This window comes from Elgaria multicarinata, chromosome 1, assembly GCF_023053635.1.
Source record: "Elgaria multicarinata webbii isolate HBS135686 ecotype San Diego chromosome 1, rElgMul1.1.pri, whole genome shotgun sequence".
NCBI lineage: Eukaryota > Metazoa > Chordata > Lepidosauria > Squamata > Anguidae > Elgaria > Elgaria multicarinata.
In genome coordinates this window covers 121667448-121694486 of record NC_086171.1, presented here as the reverse complement: position 1 = coordinate 121694486, position 27039 = coordinate 121667448, and the positions used below count along the sequence as shown (strand labels likewise).

At 39.7% G+C, this 27039-nt stretch overlaps 1 protein-coding gene across 1 annotated transcript; it reads left to right on the top strand.

The window, feature by feature from the left end:
• The first annotated feature begins 485 nt into the window (after positions 1–485).
• MFSD14A (major facilitator superfamily domain containing 14A) lies at positions 486–26294 on the top strand. Its single transcript, XM_063135794.1, has 12 exons — positions 486–740; positions 8130–8225; positions 10667–10729; positions 13111–13238; positions 16501–16615; positions 17260–17478; positions 19473–19586; positions 20007–20078; positions 21795–21907; positions 22818–22915; positions 23164–23309; positions 24780–26294. Exons 1-12 carry the CDS (start codon positions 654–656, stop codon positions 24984–24986), a joined length of 1458 nt encoding a protein of 485 aa, XP_062991864.1. The 5' UTR covers positions 486–653; the 3' UTR covers positions 24987–26294.
• The last annotated feature ends 745 nt before the right edge of the window (positions 26295–27039 follow it).

Genomic DNA, 27039 nt, shown 5'->3' with positions numbered 1-27039 from the left:
TTGGGATTTTTCTTAGGAACAGCACTTTTGCTTTATTATTTTATTTATGTATGTTATTAATTTCACAGTTAAAATATACGGTGTTGAACAACTCGCGTATATCACACTGAGTTCTACTAAGGAATATTTAGACGACAGCCGTATATTCGGCTTTACTCCTCCTTTCGTTTCTCCATAGAGATAAAATGAGGGAAGAGTGACACACAGCCCTCACATGGCTGCTTCTACCTCCTTCCTGTCACGGCCTGCTAAGCTAGTCACCAGCGCAAACTCCAACGTCCGCGCTCCTCACGGGCCCCTCCCAACTGGGTGGGGAGTGAAAACGAATCGACGAAAGCGATTGGCTCCTTCTCGGTACTCTGTGGGGGAGGGGCCTCTCGGCTCACGTGTAACGCCCCCTGACCAATGGGGGGATCGCGTGATGTGAGTCTCTGTTGCCGCCGCCGCCGCCGCCGCGGTGGGGTTGTTGTTCCCTCCCCCTCCCTTCCTCTCTCCAAGATGGCGGCGCCGGCGGGTGCCTGAAAGAAGCCTGTTACTACGAGAAGGAAGCGAAGCCCTGGCTGCTGCCGGGGAAGGCAGAGAAGACGTCTCCGCCCCGCGCCCTTTTCGCCGCCTAGCCCTCTTCCCCCTCGGCCTTCTAGGAGGATGGTAAAATGACCCAAGCGGGGAAGAAGAAGAAAAGGGCCGCCAACCGCAGCATCCTGCTGGCCAAGAAGATCATCATTAAAGACGGCGGGACGGTAAAAAGAGCGGCGGGGAAATGGAGCGAGCACGAGGCCTGTGGAAAGGAGGGAGGAGAGCGGGAAGGTCGGCTGGGCTCGAGGGGATGCTTTACGGAGGTCTCTGTTCCACGGGAGGCCTGTCAGCGTGTTGTTGTTTTGGTGTCTTTATACCTGATCTTCACGTTCAGATTCAAACCGCTTTTAAATCGGGATTAACTGCCACGGCTTCCCAAAAGGCGAACGCTCCAACTGCCCCTCTTTACCAGGATTTTAGCTCTGGTGCTTCCCCTGGTTAACGATTTCCCTGATTTTGGCCCTCTTTTGCTTTTGGAGGGAGGTTTAGGGATACCTTTTTAAGAAACTTTCCTAGCCCATTAGAATGTGCTAGTTTCCCCTCCCTTTTCCCCATAATCGCCAATGCAAATAATACATACTGCAGATTGTTTCAGTATTACAAATTGTTTCAATATATCCCCAATCCCTAACTTCTATAATTACGTGTACTTAGAGCAAGGGTGAGCAACATGTGGTCCTCCAGATATTTTGGCCTAGAACTCTCACTATTGGCTAGGGCTGATCTGAGTTGTAGGCCAAAACATCTGGTAGATCAGGAGTTGCCCACCCCTAACCCTGGAGTGTCTCAGGTGTATAGGGGTGGGCCATTTTGGTTCTAAACTAATAGGCATTCAACTACCTAAGGAGGGGTGATAATAGTTACACCCAGATCCCCTGTGCGATTAAACACTTTATTAAGCAGGTGTTTTTTTAAAAATTAAAAGTAAATTGTAGCATGTTTACTAACAGACTTTCAGAAGCTGGTGTAGGATGGATTGTTGCAGAGTAAAATAATACGAAATATAGATCAGTTTAAACGTTACAGGTATCCAAGCTTGTCCCTATTTTCACTTGTGATTTGGGAAAGATGTGTAAAATCAATGCTTGTGTGTCCATCTTCGCCATAAATTCTAGCGACAGTTGTAACCTCTATAAGGATGTTGAGATTTCACTGTAATATATCCTTTTCTTGCCATCTAGTTTTTCTGCAGGGCTTCTTTGAAATATTTGAGATGGAGGCACTGTTCTGTCCTGCTCCCCCTTCCCCCAAATGATCTGTGAGTTACATGGGCCTCTTGCCTTTGCATAGGCAGCTTGAGGGCCTGATTTGGCCCAGGGTTTCCTATTGCTGGATTCTGCTTTAACCCCTTCAGACACTATGTTGTGTCAACTATAAAATGAATGGAATGGAGACAGTTTACTTCTGACCATAGATGTTTGAGATTAGCAGACATGCTGTTTTTACACTAGTATTTTCCATGATTAACACACAAAACATGAATGGTGGCTATCAACTGTGTGTTTAGGAGTGCACATGCATCAGCGAGCTGCGCCCAATTAAGGTCCCCTGATGTGTGTATCCCTGAGTCTTTAGAGACAGGTCTCCTGTTTATACTCTGAAAACACAATTGCTGCATGAAGTGTGAAGCACCTTAGCTGAATCTGCTGTTGCTTTTTATGCAGGTGAGGTGTTCACATTTCTGCACATTATGAAGTTATGCCTGCCTGTCTCTTCATGCACAGGAAAAATGTTTTGTGCAAATTGGTAAAACATTGCTTTAATTCAGAGTTCTGAATTTCATTATCTTGTTTAATAGTCAAAGTCATGTGTTACCAATTTACACAATGTGTTCCTGGTGATTAAGATATATGAATTATACATTTCCTGAGGGAACAAACTATGTAACGTCTTAATAAATCCTGTGCTCCCCATTTATAAAAGGGAAATAATAGTGACAGATAACTGCGATCACTGATAAGATAAAGATAGTAAAACATGTAATATTTTTTAAAAATGCTCTAATGCATTTTGACTTTTAATTAACTGTATTTTAAGCTTAGGGTTATTGTAATGCTCATGTTATACATAGCCTATACTTGTAGAATACTGTGCGTAATGCTGATAACACTGGCTTTAAAGTAGATAGAACACCTGTTATGGTCCCACCAGCTTGCACAATTTTAGATGTAATTTATTCCTCTTTTAAAAATCAGGTTTAAGGACAGTATGTACCCTTCTTCGCCCCTCCTGCTATCCCACTTGCCCCTAGATATTCATTCTATATTGAAGAGGTATCCTGGTGGTATTCAAAACAGGGATGTTTGGGTATTTATATCAGGTTGGACTATGTGATAGTACATATAAATAGTGATTTATATGTCGGCAGCTTGTGTGCGAATGTATAGGATAATGTTATCATATCACCTTCCAGTGTATTTGGGGCTGTACATCCAGCTTTTTATCTGGTCATTTCCATTTCAAGTAGTATTATATGGTACCTCAAGATCACACTTTCTCAAACTTCTTTCTACTTGCCTTTCTTCCACAAAGCATAACTAAGGGGAAATTGACGTACTTGTTGGTTTTTTGTTTTGACTGGAATCAATCATACGAATAGAAAAGGGACACAGGCACCCCACCCCACCCCCGGAATTCATAGTGCTGGTACAGGTTGTATTGAAGTGTGAGGTTGCATGCTTGTCTACTTAAGAGCAATTCGATAACGATATTTACTAAGGTTTATCATCTTGAACTGCACTGAATGGAGCAATTTTGATAGAGTGTTGCCTTCTTGTTCAACAAATATATATTCTGGGATTTGCTTCTGCTTTTAAGGAAGGGTGGTGTCACACTTTGGTTTTGTTAAATCTAAGTAGAGGAATCAGTCTTGAGTTCTGCTTTTATATTTCCACACTTACTGAATTTGATTCAGTAGATGTAGCCTTGCAATTTATTATTAAACTTTCCTCTATCTTCATCCACCTCCTGCTCAGTTTTTCTCTGTGTGTCAAGCTGCTGTTGTAGTTTCTGAAACTGGAAAACAAGTATTTTAGATTCCATAGGAATTTGAACTCTTTTTGGGAGCCAAGATCAGGTTTCTAGGGACCTGGACAGTATAAAACTCACGTAAAACATCCAAATTATTAGATGCTTTATCAGTTCTTTCAAAATATCTGGGCAGTTAAATAATCCTGGTGATTACCCCCTCCTGACCGTTGAAGCTAGTAACAGTAATATACCAATACATAGGTTGATCCTTTATTGCTAGGAGAGGTGGTGGCAATTGTGACCTAGTGCTGTTTTCCAGTTAGGAAATAAGTACATTGCTCACAAAGCTATCTCTCCCATCCTTAAAGGGATGACTGGGACTGCTGCAAAACTGCCTCTTGCACTCCTTAAGTACAAGACAGCAACCAAAGTTGTCACAGCTAACCATGCCAAATGCCATGACTCAGTGGTAAATCACACACTTTGCATGTAAAAGATTCAGGTTTAATCTTTGATGCCATTAGTAAAGAGTTCTCTGCAGTGGTGGGTTACTTGTAGGCCAAAAAAAGGAGGGTCACAACTCCCATGATTCCTGACAATTGGCTATAAAAATGTAATAAATAAATAAAATAAAATAAATAAATAAAATAACTCAGTAACCCAGTTTGCATGTCCCCCAGTAAATCTTGGATTATTTAAGTCGCGATTCACCGGTTGTGAGCCTCATGCAAGCCACTTCCAGTTTCTGTAAGTAACCTCTCATCAGCAAAATTGGAGGTTGCCAGCATCATGTGTGAACCTGGACCAATGGGTTGTTTAGCATATAAACCATGATTAATCCATGACTTGTTAGGTTAACTGCTGGGTTGTTTAGCCCTTAAACAACCCATCAGTCCAGGTTTGCCCGTCACATTGACAATGTCCGATAGAGCAATTGGAGGTTGTTTACAGTATGTGGAAGTGGCTTGCGCATGAACTGGCCCAAGACAGCTTCTTTCAAATAAAGGAAGAGCTGAGTACTTTATATGCCAGAGAGAAGCATGATTGGCGGTCTTGAGCAGGCTTAATACCTAACTGTATTTATGAAAAGTTGCAGAGTTGTTTATAAACATGGGTGACTTTTGTATTAATATATAAAATTAATGTAGTCAGTTGGAAGCAATAAATAAAAATGGATGATGCGGTAAGGTTTTTTTTTTGTAGTCGTGTTCTTTCAGATATTGCTAAGAAGTATAATGCTTTTTTAAAAAACCTATGTGCGGCTTCTAGAACAATTCTAACTAATCTTACAGTTCCATATTTTCAAGAAGTATAATGCTTTATTCACCTATGTGCGGCTTCTATTTATTTTTATTTATTATTTATTTAAAGCATTTTTATAGCGCCACCTCACCATTTCTGGCATCGAGGCGCTTTACAATACCATATAAAACAATTCCATTAAAACCCTCAACCCTAACTAATTCTAACTAATCTTACAGTTCCATTTTTTCAAGAAAATGTAACTGCATAATGTTAAAATAGCTGAAGGAAAGAATCTCACCCTACAAAGGAAGAAACATTAATACATCTTCTCTGACCTTTTCTATGCTACTTGTAGATACAGGGGGGAAAAGCACCACTGAAGCGAGTCAGAAGTGAGAGACGGGCTCTGGTGCTGCTGAAACAGTTAAAATTCTTTAATAATTCTTGTTTGTATATAAATGCTCAACGTTTCGGATTTGATAATCCTTCCTCAGGAGCTACAATAAATGAGATTTATACAGTTAAAAAAGAATTAGAATTAAAAATAATGTTCTCCTTGTCTGTTTGTATTTTTAATTCTAATTCTTTTTTAACTGTACAAATCTCATTTATTTTAGCTCCTGAGGAAGGATTATCAAATCCGAAACATTGAGCATTTTATATACAAACAAGAATTATTAAAGAATTTTAACTGTTTTTAGCAGTACCAGAGCCTGTCTCTTGCTTCTTACACTTTTCTATGCTATACCTTGTATTAGTATTCTATGAATTCCTAGTCTCTTTGTTCAGACCATTACTTTAAGGAAGTGAGGTATACAGCTCTTGAGTGTGACAGGATGTGGTTAATCTTTTACTTGTTTTAGCAAGTATTCTCGAAGTTAGAATTTTAGGGTAAATATTAATATATGATGTTGCTGTAGTTTTAGTTACTGCCAAATGCCTTAATCCTTTGCAGAATTAATCCTTGGCACACAATGGTCCCAAAAATAATACTGTAGGTGGATGGTACACAGGACCTACATTTTTTCTCTCCCTTCCCCTCTGCTCTGTCACTGCTCTAGCATCTGAGTGTTGTGTTATAAAAGGAAGGAAACATTGAGGGTGGCAGGAGCCAGAGTGCTTTGCTTGGCAAGCATATGAGTGCACTGTGCCTGCTGCCCAGTCTGAATGCACTGGGTGTGTCACTATCCCAGCAAAGATTCAGTGTACAGATGCAGGAGCCAGAGCATTTTTATGTAAAGTGAGGGGAGGAATCAGGGTGCTGATAACTCCTGCCATTCTTGGCAAATGCCAGATGAATTCACAGACAAATGGAAGCACACTCTAGCATAGAGCTGGTGAAGGATGGTAGAGGTGCATGGGCTTTCTCTCTCTCTCTCTCTCTCTCTCCCCCCCTCCCTGTTGGAGCTCCAATTTCTTGTCAGGTTCAGAAACAAGCTTTTGCCTATGTTTGGGGCTTGGGAAGGGACAGGGATCATTTCCCACTCTGTAGCTTCAGAGTTAGGTGGAAGCTTATGGCTTGGCTCGCTGCTCACCATGAGGTGAGCGAGATTGTTGCGCTGTGTGTGTGTCTACAGAAACATGCACACCCCTATCTGCAAACACAGCTATGGCAATGCCAGTAGTTTCTCTGGAGAAACAGCTAAGTACTGTAGCTGTTGCATCTGTGCATTCCCTTTATGGGAAAGAATTTTATATGAAGCACTGATGGGGGGCTCTGCCTGGTTGACAGGAGGCAATTTTTACCTGCCTTCAGTGCCCTGTGCATTCAAAATCTGTTGTCTTGGAATTCAGATCATTTGGTTTTAGTTTCCGATATTGAAGAGTACAAAAATTACTAGTCCTTGTTTTCTGTGTGTAGGTCAAAATTCTGCACTGTGTTGTGATTTGTGCATGCATTCTTTACTTAATCCTTACTGATGAGTAATTGGAATCCTGTGGCAATTAAGGCTTTTCAGCATTCAACCCTTTCCCTCTGTATCATGTTTTACCCTTGTAATCACAAGTAAATGTGGCCTCATGCAGAGAGTTCTTGGAGGAATGCTGTAAGTGAAAGAACTTTACATGAGCATCCTACCTGCTGGTCCCTAAATGTTATGGCCAGCAATAAGCAGTTGGCACCCTTACTACATTCCTAAACTTAACTTGCTTGTAATCCAGAAAAGTGTTTTACTTTAGCATCCATTTTAGCAAAAGACTATGGCAATCCTCCAAGGCATTCTTCAGTTACTGACCACAGTGGAAAACATGAATCTCTGCAAGCAATACCATGTTGGATGTTACTCAGTGGTTGATGAATTGTTTTGGGTGTTGTGAATGATGGGTTGTTGCTTGTTTGTTCATTACACTTACATCCCACCTTTAAATGGTCCTGAGATGATTGATGAAAATTCTCTAAAGAGGTCCAGCACTAGAACCTATAGTAGAATCGTTATATAAGTGTCAAAATAGCTATTCACGGTCTTTTTTGCGAAGTGTAAGCCGCTCCGAGAGCCTTTTTTGGCTGAGGAGCGGGGTATAAATATGATAAATAAATAAATAAATAAATAAATGGCAGCTCTTATTGTATGTAAGATTGTATTGAAAGTTTTGCAACATTAATGTTCACTTTGACTGCATTCAGACTATGGGGCCATTCACAAATTATGGGTTAATTAAAAGAGGGTTAAATAATCCAGAGTTAACCTAATTACTAATTGTAAGTTAACTGTGGGTTGTTGAACCCTTGATTAACCTATAGTGTCCAGGTTTGGACTTCATGTAACAATCCCTGATCAGGAGTTGAATATTCAAAAATCCTGTGGAACATGTTTGGAACATGCTGTGCAAATTTTGGGTTAATTAACCCATGATTTGCCAGGGTTACGTGCAAACCAGGTCATGGTTTGGTGTTATGTTCACAAGCAGAGCCAAGCCTCAGGCTCATGTACTTTCTCCTCACCTCTATTTTTTTTTAAATTGGCTTTGTGTTTGTCAACAATCCATAGTTTGCCATTGTGCCTGAAAATAGCAAAATGTGGTTTACTTAAGTCATAGTTTGATCCTTGTTGAAGAGCAAAGTATGACTGATCAAACTATCTCTTTCATGTGCGATGGTAGACCATGGTTTGTTAGCCAAAAGGAAGTCAGTTTAGGAATCTCTGGGAAATATCCTGAGAGGAAGAGCAGATGTTTCAGACCTAAGCTATGCTATAGTTGGCACTGTATCTGAATACAACTGTATGTACATTCCACAACCTTGACTTAAAATGTTCATTTTCTTTTCCTACTGCTTGCATTGAGAACATTATTTGTACATCACCTATTAAACAAGTAACACTCATATTTCTCCTTTTTAGCCTCAAGGAATAGGTTCACCTAGTGTCTACCATGCTGTGATAGTTATATTTTTGGAATTTTTTGCTTGGGGACTCCTGACAGCACCTACTTTAGTGGTAAGTGATACTTTTCTTTTTAAACTTCAATTATAGTTTTCTGGCTTATGTGGGCAATTGCCCAGTTCAGATGCACAATTCCTAGTTTGCTAAGCCATAGTTTAGCATTTGGGAACAAGAGATTGGATTGCCCCCTCCCTTTCTTGCTGCTTCAGTTTGCTTTATGATCTTGATTAATAAACTGACAGTAGGCCACAATTCCTTGTTCTGGTTATAACAGCTAATTGCATTTTAATTAAACCAGGCTGTAAGAGTTGAGGAGGGAGTGCCTGGCCCCATTGCTTATTCCTAGTTGCTAAATTATGGTTTAGCAAGCTAGAAATTGTGTCTCAGAACCAGGAGTCTTGACTGAAGACTGTTGCAATAATCTTGGAAGGGTGTTTGACTTGTCAGTTTCTCTCCGTTCTTAAGCATGCTTATTTGGAAAGATGTTGCAGTGAAATCTGTTAAGGGTTCCTCCAGGTAAATGTATTTAGAGCTGGTTAAGAGAGTAATGGGATGTTTGCCGACGTGGGGGAAAGAACCATTTTGCTTAAGCATACAGGAACTGAAAGCAAAACTTCACGAAGCAAAAGGAAGAGCAAACGCATGTAAGAATCTGTGCAGAATTTGCTTTCAAGTCTTCTGTTGCGATTTGTTGCTATTCAGGTATTGGGGGAAATGCTTTATTAAAGGTAATGTAACCATCTGTAATAGTATTTGTGTGCAAAGAGCATAACATAATAGAGATAAGTTCTCAAGTAAGCATTCTGTTCTCATTGAAATATTTATGCAATATATTCTTAGTAGACTGGTTTGTCTTGTATTTGATGTAAAATAAAAACAACAAGCTAGTCTTCTCTTTGAATATACTTCCTCATCATATTAAATGAAAAGTGTAATTGAACTAGTCAAAGCTGACTTTGTAGAGAACTGGAGGCATTAAAAAAAAACCTTAGAAGCTGTGTTTATATAATGTACAAATTCTGTTGCTTAAACAATTCAAAGACGTATAGATACATTTAGAACTTCTAGTGACAACTGTGCTCTGATTCTTCTTTCCCTGGCCCCCTTCTCTGATGGGATAGTGCAAATCTACCGTGATCAGTCGATTAAAAATAAAAGGCCCTTTAGTTTTGAAATCCATACACTTGTACTGTGTGGATTGCAGAATGCAACATCACAAGCATTTAAATTGGAGTGAAAACCACAAAACATGCTGACAGCATCTGGGGTGGTTGGGTAGGGTTTCGGATTTTGTTATTTACTTAAATGAGAGGCTTGTTTATGGACTCCAGTGCTACCTAATCCTTCAGCATGCACACTAGTCATGCCTTCTATCTTTACAGCCCTATTCTTCCCCGACCCACCCCTCCATAAGGTGCAACCTTTTCTTCACATTTATTTCATGAAGCACTGAGAACATACAATTCCAAATGTTGTATGTGGAATAGTTCTCCACTTTCGCACAATTACAAGTTGTGCAGAGCATGCAAATAAGTTAATGGGGTAGCAAACAAACTCCTGCCCATTAACGCCATTTCTTTGTTTTAATAATATTATTAATAATAAATGTATTTATTACCCGCCTCTCCCTCTGGATCAAGGCAGGGAACAACATCAGATATAAAAATAATATAAAATATATAAAACTGCTACATTATTAAAATAACAGCCAGACATTTTAAAATTCGACTGGGTAAGCTTGCTGGAAGAGATCAGCCTTTATAGCTTTTTTAAATTCAGAAAGACTGTTAAGTTGGCGAATCTCTCCCGGCAGGCCATTCCACAGTATGAGAGCGTAATCAATGATGCTTATTGTGTGCTATTCTATCATGATAGAAAAAGATCTGCTCTTGGTATCAGAATAATGGATTATACTGGCTCCCTAACGTTGCCTGTACCAAAGTGACATAATTTACTCATGGGGAAGGGTATCTAAAAGATCAGGGCAAGAGGTTTTTTCCCTGTAGTTTTGCCACCTGGATATATTTAATATATTTATATGTCGCCTTTCCTCCTCCTGCGAGGAACCCAAGGCAGCATACATGTTATGGCTTTCTTCCTAATGTGATTGGGAGTACATCAGCAGTTGTGGTGTAGCTTGTGTTAGAAGACATTCTCATGTTGAGTGACACAGTTGCATGCTAACACCGCAACCGTTGCATGCTCTTAGCTATAGAACATGTCACTCTTCTGTTGCCATTCCCACTTCTTACTTCAACCAGTCCCACTGTATGTCACAAAACTGATATCTCTGTTTAAATAATTGTATTAGCAGTAGTCAGCATTTTCTGCTATGAAGGGAAGTTAATCAATTCTGTGTGTAGATAAGGATCTTTTGGTGGTGATAGTAATTGTGGTTAATAACTTCCAAGCATTTTTCTTGTTTCTTACTAGCCTATATATGCTACTGTAGGAGTGTCCTCTGCTAATATGTCATATGCCTAATTACTTTACAGGTTTTGCATGAAACCTTCCCAAAACATACATTTTTAATGAATGGCCTAATCCAAGGAGTAAAGGTAAGATACGACTAACAATTAAATCCTTTCTGTTGGGGTGTATGATTTATTTATAAATAGAATGTCTTCCAATTAGAGCTGTATATGAATGAAGCACAGCAATTGAAGTTCAATATTACTTGAAGTTGTAAATTAAGAGCGAGACCAAACATGACCTAATAAAATTGCATTGCTATGCTTGACTGCTCAGTCTATGGTAGGTGAAGTGCAGAAGGTATTGTAGAAGCTTGTACTACTCAGTCAAGCACACTTCAATCCTAGATATCCTGACCTTCAGCTTGAATTATTAAATTTACCAGCCTGTGGAACAGTGCTACCTTACTCGTAGATAGATTCAACTACCCTAGTTTGATTATGAAGGGACTTAATTGTGGTTTTCCGAAGCTGCAAAGAGACACGCTGGAGCGGGAAGTAATTGAATGTCATATTGTCTCTGGGCTGTACCAGAGGAGGCATGTGAAGCCTCACCATCAGTCTGAAGTGATACAATCCAGACATAGGTTTATAACCTCAGAGAGACCTGGGCCTGAGTCCAAATTGGAATTTCACAAGAACATCTGTTTCTTCATTTTCATAGTGGGAAATATAAAGGCACTTTTTTGTTCATTATTGTTTCCCAAGAGTTGGGAGACCTCCAGCTCAAATGAGCTGGAAGGTCACACTCCTCAACTAGCCAGAGGCTACATTCTCTCCGCCCCCCATGCCAGTTTTGAGGAGGGCTTGTAGTAAGCCCAGTGGTTAGTATCTAAAAATACCCTGCACCATCCTGTCCCATAACCGGGTTCCACAAATCGTTTCATCAGCATCCACTATACAGCTCTGCCCAGCCGGGCTTGAGCATCCCCATGCAAACCTCATACACAGCTCTTCCCTCATCACTTCGTATTCAATCCTTTCCACAAATCACTATTTACTCTCCACAAATCTGTCTTCTGTCAAAACAGTTTCCATTCCAATTCTGCCAACTTAAACATCGCTGTCATCCAAATCTCCTCATGGGCCACTACCACCACCATCTTTTCTCTTGGCTCCTTCTCTGGACACTTTGCATTTTTAAATTTCTTCCAGTTCAGCCTACTGTATTCTATTCTTATACTTCTTGCACTCCTTGAAAATGCACTGTTCATTTAAAGGGAGTGCATGAACAGCCCCAAAGCAAACTATGCCAAAGCAAACTATGTCATTGACTCATTAACTTTGTCTAAGGAGATCACTTCTTAGCCTTGAAGGTAGCTCAATAACTTGTATGGAATGTTGGAGGGGGTGCCATGGAATGCACTGGGGATCCCAAAAGATCTAATACGTTCTATGTTAATAAGTCCTGCCTCTATCAGTTTTACTCTTATTTTGAACTAATCTATGTTGAGGTCATGGTTTTTTTTAATTTTGTAACCATTACAAGTCATGGACTAAATTGGCTTTCATTCACCATCCCCTGTACATACTTCTAGCAGCCTGTTTAAGCTCTGTGGGAGATTGTAGGTCTCGGTTTCTAATACTGACATAAAGCAGCAGCATGACTTCTGAAGGTTGTCTAACATGGAGTTAGAGTATTGCTTTAAAAAAAATGTTTACAGGCATTTTTTTCCTGACGTGATAAGAATGCTTTATATCAGTCTTAAATGCTGTATTGAACCTGCACGGCTGATGCCACATTGTAGGGAGAAATGTTCTTTGAAAAGCATATCACAAAACCTCGTGTTAGCCCCACAACTTGCGTGTTTCAATGTCCCTTTTCATTTGCTGCAGACCTCGTTTTTGTTGGTGTTGGCTGCCCCCAGAGTGTTAGGGCACTATGCCGCCGTATTATTCTCCTGATCCTTCCATGAAGGGAGAGACAGCCAGGACAATCTTCTGGTCTTGGAAACAGCTGTCCTTTTACCCTCTGTGAGGCTGGAAGTATTGCCACAGAGAGATAATGGGTGGGTAGAGGCCATAGTACTGCAGAACTCCTTACAGCCTTGCAGCTACGTCTGCAAAAGCTACTAGCCTAGCCACCCAGAAATCATTGGGGGGCATGTTCAAGGATAAGAAAAAAATCCTTCCTGATCATCTGGAGGTAAGTCATGCTCATGATGGACATCCTAGTGAGGGAGTGTTTATTGGTTTGCTTTACAACACAGGGAAAGGCTGCTGCAAATTGGCCTCCAAAGCTTGGAGGGGTTCTGTGGGACTGCATTGCTTTGTTTTAGTGGACTAAGAGATGGCCTAATAACCCTGTCATGCACTTTGTTTATGTGACAGAGGTCCAGCATATGGGTGCTGTAACTCTCTGTTTGTTTGGGAGAAATCGTTAGTTGTTTCAAGGAACAGGCAAATTGTTCCTTTCCTTTCAATGTGTGTGTTTTCCTTCACTTAAAGCATGTGTATTTCCTTCACAGGGCTTATTGTCTTTCCTGAGTGCCCCTCTGATTGGGGCTCTGTCTGACGTTTGGGGCCGAAAATCGTTCCTGTTGTTAACAGTATTTTTTACTTGTGCACCAATTCCACTAATGAAGATCAGCCCATGGTTAGTGTCTCTTTCAAAGTCTGCCTTTATATCCTGTGCAGTTGAGATTGTTTGTAAGTCTAGTTTAAAATGCCACACTCCTCTTCAATTCATTTCAGCTGTCTTTGTGCAAGCCATGATTGGGCCTGTTGGCAGGATACCAGATCACTTATCAGTGAATGCATTGTGTAAGGCATAGAAAACTGTCCTTGGCTTCTCTGTTTGTTTTCCTCACAGACAATACTGGAGGCTAATAGGGCAGCACTGCTGTTTTTCGTACACTTCAGACTTTCCCGGAGTACAGTCTCTAAACTTGAAGTCTCTAATCTGGTTCACATGGCTCTCCTATTTCTCTCTCTCTTAACTTTCTGGACAAGAACGAGCCCTATATTGATTTTGCCGTAGGAAATATACTGTATATGTCTTAAGTCAGTGTCTCTTGAATGGCTAGTTGTATGCCACTTTTAGGTCTATTTCTCTGTTGAAATACTCACTTTTTTGTGACTGAAGGAAGTTTTCTCTTGCCTACAGGGGAGAATTGCAATTACTCAAAGCACTGAGGGAATGTACAATACAACAGAGACCCTCTAATTATAAGGATGCATTATTTGTCTGGTCAACCTACCCATTGCATATTAGACCTTTTTTCCCTTAGATTTTTGTTTGAAGTGTTGTTATTTGGACATTAAACTAGTGTTGGCTTCACACAAAAGTCAGTAGCACAAAAAGATCGTGGACAGGATCGAAAGAGCTATTTTGCGTGCATGTAAGGCTTAGGCATGGCAAGTGGGACGTGGGTTTTTTTACTTTTTGTTTTGAACAGCACACACTTCTTTCTATTCTTGAAGCTTCCTTTCAGGTTCCAAAGTGATTTGGCACATGGCCCTCAGGGTGCAGTGTGGGAAATGCAAGTCCAAAGCCCCCTTGAGCTACAGAGCTATCTGTATGTTTCTTTGGATCCAGGTCAACATATTTCTGAAGAAGCCTTTATTGTACTAAAACTAGCACGCAACATAGTAGAAGTTCTTAATACTTTCGGTGCTGCGTTTGTTTGCATATTTGTGTCCTGCTTTTCCTCCTGGTGCCTAGGGGTTTGTTCTATTTATCTTCAAAACTGATAGGTTGTGACTACCAAGAATTGTGATAGTGACTACTAAGAACTGTGAACTTTGTGGCTGAACAGATTTCCCTGATTTAAATCTACATCCTGTTGCCTGTATGGACGTACATCCTGTTCTGGATGGGTTGTACTCCCTCTCGACTAGTTGCTCTTGATAGGAGTGCATTTGCCCAGGTTTGGCGGGTGTGCCAGTTGCATCCCTTCTTAAAGAAGGTAGATCTGGCTACAGTGACACATGCCTTAGTCAGTCCAGATTAGATTATTGTAATGTGCACTATACTTGATCTTAGCCACTAAATGGGGCTGGCCTTGAAGAGTGATTGGAAACTGCAATTAGTGCAAAATATAGTGTCTAGAATGCTTGATGATGCTAGCATATTACGCCAATCCTATTTCATTTGCGCTGGCTTTCTGGTTGTTTCCAGACCCAGTTCAAAGTGTTTATATTACCTATAAATCCCCAAACAGCTTGGGAGCAGGATATTTGAAGGGCTTCTTCCTCCCACATTAACCTGCCTGTCAGTTGCAGTTGTCAGTAGAAGCTGTGCCCTTGTGTTCTGCCACCAAGGGAGGCATGCGTGGTGGTGACGCAAGACAGGCCTTTTTCTGTGGCAGCGCCCTGGTGGAACTCTCTTCTGAGGGAGGTTTGGCTGGCTCCCTCTTTGGTTTGTAGGCTGGCAGCAAAGGTGTTGTTATTCTGCCAAGCTTTTAACATCTTTTAAATGGTTTGTGAATTCTTTTCTTTTTTATGGCCACTTTTTAAGTGATTGTTTTAAATCAGTGGTTCTCAACCTTCCTAATGCCGCGACCCTTTAATACAGTTCCTCATGTTGTGGTGACCCCCAACCATAAAATTATTTTCGTTCTTCTCTACACGATCCATTGTCATGGGATGGTTTGCTAATGAAAATAATACATAACAATAGCTTTAATAATACAAAAGATGATACATGACATAGTTCAGTCAATACAGTTTCCTAAGACCATCGGAAATATGTGTTTTCCGATGATCTTAGGCGACCCCTGTGAAAGGGTCATTCGACCCCCAAAGGGGTCCCGACCCACAGGTTGAGAACCGCTGTTTTAAATTGTAAACAGCCTTAGGGGCCTTCTGAGGTCGGAAAGGCAGTATATAAACATTTTTATAAATAAATATTTGGTACCATAAATGTAGTATGCATTGTATGGAACTAATGGTCTATGCCCAGAGGACCAGCAAGTTGCATTAGTCAGACCATGGTGATGTTGGGGAGGTAATTGGGGATTGCAAAATAAGTAGTGGAGATTGGGAAAGGAAGACTCACATTGCAGGAAAGGTGATGCAGCTCAGGTGGTTCTTGAGGACTGTCTTGGAGAAGGAAATTGGATTGACAAATAGAGAGAGTATGAGGCTGATTCAAGTGTAGGAAGCAGCACGCAGAAGGCACAGAAAAGGTGTGAGTGAATGATTCAAAGGGGGCTGATAGAAGATGAGCATATGGATACATCTGGATATAGTTTCATGGTGGGGTAACCTATGGTAGGCTTTGCTGTCGTATATAGTACAACTGTAAAGCAAGCTTTCTTAATGACATTGAAAAGATGGGGGTGTCATAGAAATGGTGGTAGAGAACTACTGGGCTGTATTTCATGAAATTGCATTCCGAGTAAGTTAATGGCTGAACTCTGTAGAAATAACTATTAAATGTTGAAAGAGTTCTTCAAAAGACTTTCCAAAAGTGTTTTTTTGGTTTTTTTGGAAAACTGTTTTTAAGTGACATCAGAGAATGGATGACATTATGCTTAACTTTCCTAATAAAGAAGTCCAGTGCTCTGGCCTTTTATTTGTGGTGCCCTTATAGTAGACTTGTGTTGGGTTTTTTATAGATTAATATGAAGAACTATAAAATTGTTGTATACTACACACAATTCACTTTTTATAGTTGACTCTTACAAATTTGATGAAAAAGTATATCCTAGTTTTATGTATGCTATCCATAGTGCTTTTTACTCATTGTTGATGATGTATTTATGACTGTCAGGATAATGGTTAGAACAGTAAATAACATACATATGCAACTTGGACAGGCAGAATTAAATAGGTGTGTGTCTGAAGTACTTATTGATCAACTGCCTTTAATATTTCCATTTTAGTTCTGATCTTATGGTGTGTTTTATTCTTAGGTGGTATTTTGCTGTTATCTCTGTTTCTGGAGTTTTTGCAGTGACCTTTTCAGTGGTGTTTGCTTACGTAGCAGATATAACCCAAGAACATGAGAGAAGCATGGCTTATGGCTTGGTATGTTGGAGTTTTTAATGTTTTAAACACAATATACATTAGTAATTATAACTTTTTAAATATAGTTTATAACACTTTACAGCATGTATACGGTTTGAGCCCTTCTCTATTAGCATTTTAAAGTACAACTTTATATTTCCATCTTGTCAGAACACAATATTCTTTCTCTCTTAATGCCACAGAAGTATGCTGATTTATAATTTAAGCCATTCTTCAGCTATCTTAAGATCAACACTTGCTACAGGAAGAAATGATCCAAATCTCACTAGTCCCAGATTTATTTATTTTTTAAAAGTTACATTTATAGTTCTGCGAGTTGCCTTGAATTGCAACTGTGTGGCAGAAAGGTGGTGTTGTCCCCTTTTTCTGATCAAGGAATGTATCTTTAAGACTTAAAAGTATTTGGGAGCCTCAGCAAAGCATGTGGTTACTCACTAAAAGTATTTTCACTTGCTGTCATTCATAGGTTTCAGTTACATTTATAGTTCTGCGAGTTGCCTTGAATTGCAACTGTGTGGCAGAAAGGTGGTGTTGTCCCCTTTTTCTGATCAAGGAATGTATCTTTAAGACTTAAAAGTATTTGGGAGCTTCAGCAAAGCATGTGGTTACTCACTAAAAGTATTTTCACTTGCTGTCATTCATAGGTTTCAGCTACTTTTGCTGCAAGTTTAGTTACCAGCCCTGCCATTGGTGCCTACCTTGGTCGAGTGTATGGAGACAGTCTAGTGGTGGTCCTAGCTACAGCTATTGCATTATTGGATATTTGTTTTATCCTTGTTGCTGTACCTGAATCATTGCCAGAAAAGATGAGGCCTGCCTCTTGGGGAGCACCCATTTCTTGGGAACAAGCCGACCCATTTGCGGTAATGTATTTAAATGTTTGGTACAGGGAGTGCTATCGGGCTACTTGAAACTGTTTAACTTTTATTCATGTGCATTGTTAGTTCTTTGGTTGTTGTTTTTTGCTAATTTAGTAAATTATTGAACTAGGCACAGGAATGGGCAGAAGGTAAATCTCCAGGTGTTTTGGACTTCAACTCGCAGATGCCCCTGCTAAACATGGCCAATGGTCAGAACTGCTAGCAAGTTGAAGTCTAAAACATCAAGATCTGTTTTCTGTCCACCCTTGAACTAGAGGATTTCATGAGTTCAAGCTGCCACCGCCCCGCCTCCACTATTAGCGTCTGGCTATATGCCTGGCTGGTTTTCAGTTGTTCATTGCTTTGTTTACTTAAGTTGTCTATCCAGATCCTACCTTGTTATGTCCCCAGGGAAGATCCTGCTTAAGCTACATAGCTAGCTGTTTACCGACCTGCCCCTCTCTTTTCATGCACTTGCTTTGGGTCAGACACTTCCGCCTCTCAGTCACAATCTCTGCCACACTGCAAGAGTCTTCTCTGTTTTAGATTCTGTCTACATTGGCTGACAGGGTTTTCCAGCCAAATGGAAAAAACACACTTAACTGTTTTAAAACTATTATTTGGGGAAATGTCAAGATCCAAAAGAACAAAAAGTTGAACAGAAAGCAGGGGAATGAATACAGGTTGGTTGGAGGGAATCCATCTCTAATGGCCATCAGGAACCATGCAGAGGACTGGATTCTGCCTGTTTGAGTTGGAGGCCCTGCTGGAGCAAGGCTGTTGCAGAAGAATACTTAGGCCTAGCTAGCTTTTGTTTTTTGCTTTGAGTTTCTGGAATGGTGATACGAAAGCAGTGAACAACTTCCTAGAAATTCCCTTCTCTATTGATGGGAGTGGCAGGAGAATAGTGTGGTGTAGTGGCTAGAGTGATGGACTGGGTGTCGGGAGATCCGGGTTCTAGTTCCCACTTGGCCATGGAAGCTCACTGCATGACTTTGTGCAAGTCACAGTCCCTCAGCCCAATCTACCTCACAGGGTTGTTGTGAAGATAAAATGGAGAGGAGGAAGAGGAGGGTTACGTATGCCGCCTTGGGTTCCTTGGAGGAAAAAAGGTCGGATATAAATGTAATAAATAAATAAATAAATAAATAATAAAATAGCTTCCAGCCCAGAACAAGATGAGATCCACATGAATGTTATCTTATTACAGTGTGGAGACAGATGGTTGCAGAGATTTCACTAATCAAGGGAGTTTGATTAGTGAAAGGAAATACCCACTGTGCATCACTATCAGCCTGTGCCATCGGTTTCATGTTGATATGCCTACTCCGGGGAATTCTCTGTTGTGTCTGCCCAGCATTGGAATTTTTTTTCCCCTTTCTGGACTGTACTTTTCAAATGTAGTGAGGTCAAGAGGGAGAGAGTCATTGTTGCAGGACCTTGGCCTAATTTATAACGCATTAAAAAACCCAGAATTTTCTCATTTCAGTGTAGTTGAGTCAAAGTAGGGTGTGTGGCTTATGAGGACCAATTGGAAGGGCTAAAATTGGGATCAGGCAATAATTGGGCCACGTGGATTTTGTTAAGGGCTTCTGTCATTGTTTTGCTGTAATTCTCAGTTACTCAGTTGAGTAAGGCATGGAATAAAGTACTGGTAATTCCAATTAACAATGATAAAATGTCAAAATAGTAACTTCTGAACCATGCCTCAGTTTCCCTGAGAGTTTTATATATTCTCAATTAACAGTAGAGAGAAATAATTCTGTACAAGTTGCTTCCCCCACCCCGCCCTTATAATAAGATATGACCGCTGAGCTTCAGGACCAGATGAGCAGTGTTTAATATTTTTCTGCATGCTTCAGGAGATCCCCAAGTATGAAATCCCTGCTTTGTCCATGGGTGCCCCCCTTCACTGCCCCACTGAGAGGTATGAGACCATCAAATTTGCTTTTAATAGGGGGTGATGCTTGACGACTTTTTCTCTTTCCACATCCTAGTCATTGAAGAAAGTTGGTCAAGATTCCATAGTGCTGCTAATCTGCATAACAGTCTTTCTCTCCTACCTCCCTGAGGCAGGCCAGTATTCCAGCTTCTTCTTGTACCTCAGACAAGTAAGCATTTGCCTCATATTGTCTTGATTGTAGAAGAATAAGGAATGACAAAGCCAGATTGATTGTTGATAGATTCAGTTGCTAGTTTCTGGGTTGTAATTCCATCATAGCTATGCATAAAAAGGGTGAATTGCTTGTACTCCAGTGTGGAATCATGTATGTTTTAAACTTTGTAATACTGCCTTGTGGCCCAGTATTGGGCAAAAGGCGGGATACAATTATTATTATTATTAATTTCCTGTTGGAAGAATGAGTAGTGCTCAGCACGTCTGTACAATAGTAAAAGTCTTCAGGTTGATTTATTTTTGCCACCTATCTTCAGTATTTTATTTAAAGATACATATGTAACTAAAAACTTGTATGTAAATTGACCACACTTGTTCATTTCCCTTTAAATATCAATGGCAATTTTTTATCTAGATAATGAGATTTTCACCAGAAAGTGTTGCAGCATTTATAGCAGTCCTTGGGATTCTCTCCATTGTTGCACAGGTAACTATAACCAACCATCATGCAGTTGTTGTAGAGGTTCTCTTCATAGAATTCCTTCAAGGAGTCAGACTCGGTAATTCTGTATACACCAATTGCTGGGGAACATAGGTGGGAAGGTGCTGTTGCAGCATGTCCTGCTTGTGAGTCCCTGGTCACCAGCTGGTTGGTCACTGTGTGAACAGAGTGCTGGATTAGATGGACCCCTGGTCTGATTTAGCATGGCTGTTCTTATTTGAGGAACTAAGAGAGGCATTAAAGCAGTTTATCCCAAGATAGTTGTGGGAGATATGAAAAGCTCATGCAGATTATACACATGTATTTTGGAGTTGTGCTAAAACTAAAAACTTTTGGCACTTAGTATTGCATTATTTTGAACAGATTATAGGCAACAACATTCCAAAGGAACCATTAAGAGTATATTAATTTTACTTGGAATGACGTATTGACATAGCTGATGTTGAGTTTATTACAAACTTTAGCTAAAATGTCACTTGTTATGTATTGGGAAAGCAAAGTGGCACCACCTCTGATTAGTTCTATAGGATTTGGGACATAGCTTTAGTGCATAAACTTACATATTATATTCGGGCTTATGATAACCAGATGTATGAAAATCAATTTATAAGGAAGTGGTCAGGTTTTGTTCGTTTCTGAAATGATAAATTTGAATATATATGTCCCTACATGAATTGTTTATCTTAATATATGGAATCAATCTATTATGTAGTTTCTTTCTTTTGATTTTTGTTTACAAAGTTGCAAGGAAATGATCAGTAAAAATCAAAACAACCTTCTCCAGCTTGGTGCCCTCCATTATCTTCTTCATTAATGACCATATGATGGGAGTTGTAGTCCTTTATGAAGGGATGGATAGAAATAGAATAAATATGTGAAAAGAAACAGAAGTTGTTCCTATGCAGCTGGTGGACCTTGTTAGGTTTATGTATCTTCTGTGTCACTGAGAGGTTTGTTGGTCATGATGCTTCTGTTCAGGGCTAAGTCTTGGGTTGCAGCCATAATATGGGAGCTGTTTGAAAGGCTTCTATGTGCTGCTGTGATATGGCACATAACTTACAGTAGCATTGGCAGACTTCCCACAATGTGGCTGACCTACCTGACAAATAGGTTTACATACATTGCAGCAACTCTTGTTAGGTAGTGTTCGTATGTCAAGTCTGCTGCAGAAAGCACATAAGAATTGGGCCTTAATAATATAGTCTTTGGATTGATGAACATTTCAGTGATGAGGAGCCGTGTGCAAACCTAACAGTGCTTCCCTTTGCTTTCTCCACATGCATTTATTCATTTTTGTTGGCCTACACAGTATAACTTCAGCAGAGTACTGGAGGCTTTTACTTGGAAACCTTTCAAGGTGTCTCAAATGGCAGCTATAATGCAAAAGTATGTTATGGTCTACTGACAAGCAGCAAACCAAAACTGTGGCCTGCAGTGAATAAAGCTTAAGAATTGTTGTTAAGGATGTATGCATTTTGGAAAATATTTTAACATCCTAGAAGTTTTGATCATAAACGGACATTTTGTGTCCCCTCTATTCTATGCTCTCAGTCTCTGGCTACTTACAAACCAGATTTATATGACTGATTAAGAACCAAACGTTTCTGTAGCTAATGCTTTTATTAAATCTCCGAGGTGTTGTGCTTATTTACAATAGTAATATACAGTATTAAGTAAAACATGGGTTTTTCCTCTCCTCAGACAATAGTTTTGAGTTTACTTATGAGGTCAATTGGAAACAAAAACACCATCCTGCTGGGCTTGGGATTTCAAATATTGCAGCTTGCTTGGTATGGCTTTGGCTCAGAATCTTGGTAAGTAACTTTACTGTGTTGCTTACTCTGTTCTTGATTTAGAAGACTTTAAAAACTAGTGTAAAGCACGTGTTGCCATGGGCACTATTGGTTCTGTTCCTTTCCTGCTTCTCCCCCCCCCCCATGTGGCCCTGCCCCCTCCCTCACATGTCCTAACTGGCCACTTCTGTCCCTTTCCCTCTACTCGCTGCCACTGTAGCTGTGCGGCTGGGCCTGGGAGCCCCCTTCATGCCACACTGATTGGCCAAGCAGGACTGTCTGTCATCCCACCGGCATTGGGGCTGCCCTACCTGTTTGGCATGGAGGAAATTAATTGCTGTTAAAGGTCGAGCTTTGAACTTCTTCGATCTCTCAAATTTTTCTGTATGTCTGCACTGCTCAAGCTTCAGTTTAAAACAAAAATGAGCAAAATTGGTCTGGTAGATCTTTAGTAATGAGCCTTACATTTCTGTATTCTTATCTAAGACTATCCCTCAATACTATGTGACTCAAACATTCTCGCATGCAAGTCCAGTGCTTTGCTTTTATTCAGGGTATTGGAGACTATATATTGTACAGCTATACCATAAGTGTTTATTGTTATGAAGACTCTATTCAGAACTAGGCATAGAATGATTGGTAGAATTATGGTGAAGCATTTTGACAGTAAGTAGCCATCATTCTTTGCTGCTTCTATGGAGACCTTAAATATGGTGTTCAGGCTATTTTCTTGCTGCCTTCTGCACTAGTAGCACTGACTGAACTTTATGCATACATATATAAAACTGATGCATTCTTGTCATGATGAGTGCTTACCTGCCCATTTAGAATTCAAAGTAAAATTGGCTTAACATTTTGTTAAAATTGTAAGAGGAAATTCTAAATGGTAGCAAGACATCTCTTCCCTTATCAATTGTAATTTTCCCCCCAGGATGATGTGGGCAGCAGGAGCTGTTGCAGCTATGTCTAGCATCACATTTCCAGCCGTTAGTGCACTTGTTTCACGGACTGCTGATGCTGACCAACAAGGTAGGTGCTCAAAAATCTTAAATGGAAAATTCTCTTCTCCTTAGTGCTGGTGGAGATCTTGCCCTACTGGAAATGGACAGGTTTCCCTACCCAAACAAGTACATTGAGTATTAGTTTAAAGATCAAATGTTTATCACCAGGCAAGGCAGACAAATATTTGTTGAACATGCAGTGTCTTTTTATCACGAGCCCAGAATAGGAAAGCTTTTGTTTGTAGCTCACTACTTTGAATGTTGGTTGTTTTCTAGGTGTCGTTCAAGGAATGATAACAGGAATTAGAGGACTCTGTAATGGCTTGGGACCAGCACTATATGGTTTTATATTCTACATTTTCCATGTAGAATTGGATGAAATAGAAAATAATGGAGCCACCCAGTACCACCCACAGCAGCAGGTATTGTCTCCAGTCTTTTGTATGCATAACAATAGCAAAAACATTTCACACATGCTTTTAAAGTGTATACCTATTAATGTAAACCTTGGTGAAGAATCTGCAGTCTAAGGGTTGTATGCAGCTCTTAGCATAGCTTCATGCAGCCTGCAGCTGGGCTGCCATATAAAGCAGGAGGGGTGTGACACAGCACTGTATAATTCTGCAAAGTTGCAAGTCTCACCCAAGTTTGGATTCTGTCTCTGCCATTGCTGGCAATGCAGTCCTTGATAGAAAAATGGTTTCCCCTCCCTGATGTAAACTATCTACGCCAAATGCTCATAGTTGCAGGCCTGTGTATCAAGGAGCAGCAATTGGCAGCCCTTCTTTGCTGAGTGTATATCTTTTCAGGTATGGCCTTAGCATGGATTTGTCCACATGGTAGAGTGCAGGAGCATACCTTGGGCTCTTTCCCAAGGCTCTGTGAAACACTGATTCACACCAGACATGTTATATGCAGTAAGAGGGGTGCCTATGAGGTGGAAGCTCCATCTTGTGCCTCACTAAATATAGGACAATGCACTATTCTATGGCCTTGTTGGAAAATTCTTCCTGTCTTTGTTTCATTTAACTTTGGACTTGACTTTCCTGTCTTTGTTTTATATAACATTTGTGTTTACAACTCAACTTTACCATTGAGTTTCACGTCTTGTAGTAATTATTTCAAAATATTTCCTTCTTTTAATCTCAGCTTTGATTTAGGTGTCTCAAAGGGTTTATCTGTTGATTCATAAAACTGCTAATACTGCTAATCTATCAATAGTTGGAAAAAAAATTTCTTTTGTTTAGTGTTTTTACCTATTTCATACCCTTGACAATTGAAAATGGCAGTGACTCACAAGTGAGCAAGGACTTTTTTTTACACTATGGTGAAAATCCATATGCTACTTAGAACTGATTTCTGATTGAAAACTCACACATCACTTAGAAATGGTATGCACACATCACTTAGGAGTTGTATGCGAGTGTAAATTTAGATTTTGCCAGCAAAATTCATGCAAGCAAGGATCCAGTTATTACTAGGCTAATATAATGCTGGCAAAAACCACAATGCCATTGTGTGCTCACTTCGTTCTGGATTCTGTTCCTGGATACAAAAAATAATGCATGTCTACTATTGGTCACTTGCCTGTTTGACGTTTGGTAACATCTGAAGCAATTCTGCAATTTAAAATCAACAGCGAGAGGCAAGTTTAACAGGTTATTTATGAGTTTACTGACTCAAAGTTCAGTGCCCTTTAATCTCTAAGGCTAGCAGGTGGGGTGAGAAAGAAATCTGTGCAACATGGTGTAATCAAGCACAATGTCAAATTTTTGTGCAGTCCACTCAGTTCTGACATACGATAATATAAACAGGGACATCATTTAAATAACTGAACTAAAGTGCTTTTGTTCTTCTTTTTGTCTTAAACTTATTCTGTGTTTTCCTTCCAGAACTCCATCATTCCTGGTCCTCCGTTCTTATTTGGAGCTTGCTCTGTATTACTGGCTCTGCTTGTTGCCTTGTTTATTCCTGAACACACCAACTTAAATGTCCGATCTAGCAACTGGAAAAAACACTGTGGTGGCCATGGCCATCCACACAGTCCACAGGCCCCCGGGGAAGCCAAAGAACCTTTATTACAAGACACAAATGTATGACAAGAAAACTCACGGACTCCTAGAGCGAGTTTCTTTTTATCCTTTTCCACCTGCAGTTCTGGATGCACATTCCATTTCCATTGAAAATGTATTTCTTAAGGTGGTCTTAAGGAATTTATCTCTTTGCATGAAAATTGTAAGAACCACGAAAAGGAAGTGGGAAATTCTCCAAAGAAGTTATAATTTAATTTTTTTGTTTAAAAAAACTACTTAGGATTTTTGCCATAAAGTCCTAATGAAATATTAAACCCGTACATCTTAATTTTTGAAACAAAACTATATATATTTCAGGTATTGGCATGTGTTCCTGCATCAGTTTCCTGAAGGTGTTAAGCTTTATTCTCTTCATGCTGGTCTCAATGAGACATACTAGCAAGACTTGGGCACCCATTTATTTTATCCGTAAAATCTTGGGTCAGATGAATTCAAAGCCTTAACATAGATGCACTTGACCAAGAAGGTGAATTGGGTTGACTTTCAAATCAGTGACTGACAGGCTCTTTTTTTCTTTTTACTAACACAATCATGTGTTGAACACACATCCTGAACAGTACACACTCCTTTAAGTGCATTATTCTGCTAATTCTTTGTTCTTTGAATTAAGTATAGTATCAATATGTAGTACTTAAACTAGTGGGTAGTGTGAGCCTAGAAGATTTTATTACTGGCTCCAAAATTCTACCTTCCTAAATACAATTTGATACCACTATGCTTTGGATGTTTTGCATAAGGACCTCAAAACTTGAATACACAACTCTAAGCTGATAGCCTTGAAGATGTCAATGTGCTCTATATTGGATTGCCACTTCTATTACTTGAGAGGATCAGTAGCTATTGAATGTGGAGTTAAGGGCAAATGACAGTTGATTGCCTTTTCCTACTCCTTTATTTGTGAGGGAAATCTGCAGGGTGAGACGTGAATGGTAAGTACCTTGTCTAATAATCGAAGTGGCAATCCTCACTCTATAGTGGCCTTTCAGGACTGTCACAAGTAACACTTCAGAGCCAAGGGTTTGTCCTGCAGTTTCAGGACCACAGTACAGGAGAGAGCTTTATACAATTACTGATGTGAATTTCTCTAAAAGTGTATATTTTTGTGTCCAGTTGTATTATTTAAGTGTTCCTTTGTATAAAACGTGTATAAAGTATTGTATAGTTCAAATGTTTTCATCTTGTGCTGTGGTTATTGCTTAAGCTTTTTTAACTTTCACCACGGTTGACTAAAAGCTGGAAAATATGTAAATATACTGTTAATAAAGTTGGATATTTTAGTGATTTTTTAAAAAAAAATCGAACAATTTATAATGAGCTTATAGCTATATTGTAATTCTACTTTTATACAGGTCTGTATCTTTACTGATGGCAAGACCAAGTTGTATTTATCTTTGGTGCGGTCCACGAAGAGAGGCTATGCAAATTCCCCGAGTTTTAGTTGAAGTTTTCTTTAACTGCTGTAAAAACTTAAGAGGGCATCAAAACTATATAAGGTCAAGCGGAGAATGGGATGTTGTGTAATAAATTGCTAATACAGCAGTGCTATAGGCCTGATGTTGCCCTTATGCGTAACATATTTATTTATTTATTTATTACATTTCTATACCGCCCAATAGCCGGAGCTCTCTATTATAGCAAAACTCCAATCGTTCAATAATGGGAAAGAAGTTTTGGCAAGTGCATATTTTTTTAACCTCTGTAACCCCATGAAGTACCAATATGAATATGCCGAAACTCCTTTTTACTGTTAAGTAACTCAGGAACTTGTGTAGCATAGCTATGTATTTTATATCTAATTCTTTTGCTACATTTTTGTAGAATTAACTACAGCCAAATTACAGCTATAACAACTTAAACTATCCATGTTTAAGTACCTCTGCTGGTAAATAACTATAGTGTGCTGGTTTTATATTGAGGCAGTAATATAGCTATGGTCTTACCTTTACTTCTCTTCCTTTCCCACCTCGTTCTTTATGTAAAGGCAATGTGAAAAGCTTTATAAAATTTGGCAATAGAGTCAAAACCTAAAATAAGGTCAACACCCTAAAGTTATTGTTCT

What these genes read in the sequence shown, in the direction of transcription:
- MFSD14A (XM_063135794.1), top strand. Translation starts at nt 654, where the DNA reads ATGACCCAAGCGGGGAAGAAGAAGAAAAGGGCCGCCAACCGCAGCATC. An exon ending in CTAATGAAGATCAGCCCATG is followed by an intron (nt 13,239 to 16,500) that starts GTTAGTGTCTCT and finishes TTTTATTCTTAG; the next exon opens with GTGGTATTTTGCTGTTATCT. An exon ending in TCTTCTTGTACCTCAGACAA is followed by an intron (nt 19,587 to 20,006) that starts GTAAGCATTTGC and finishes TTTTTTATCTAG; the next exon opens with ATAATGAGATTTTCACCAGA.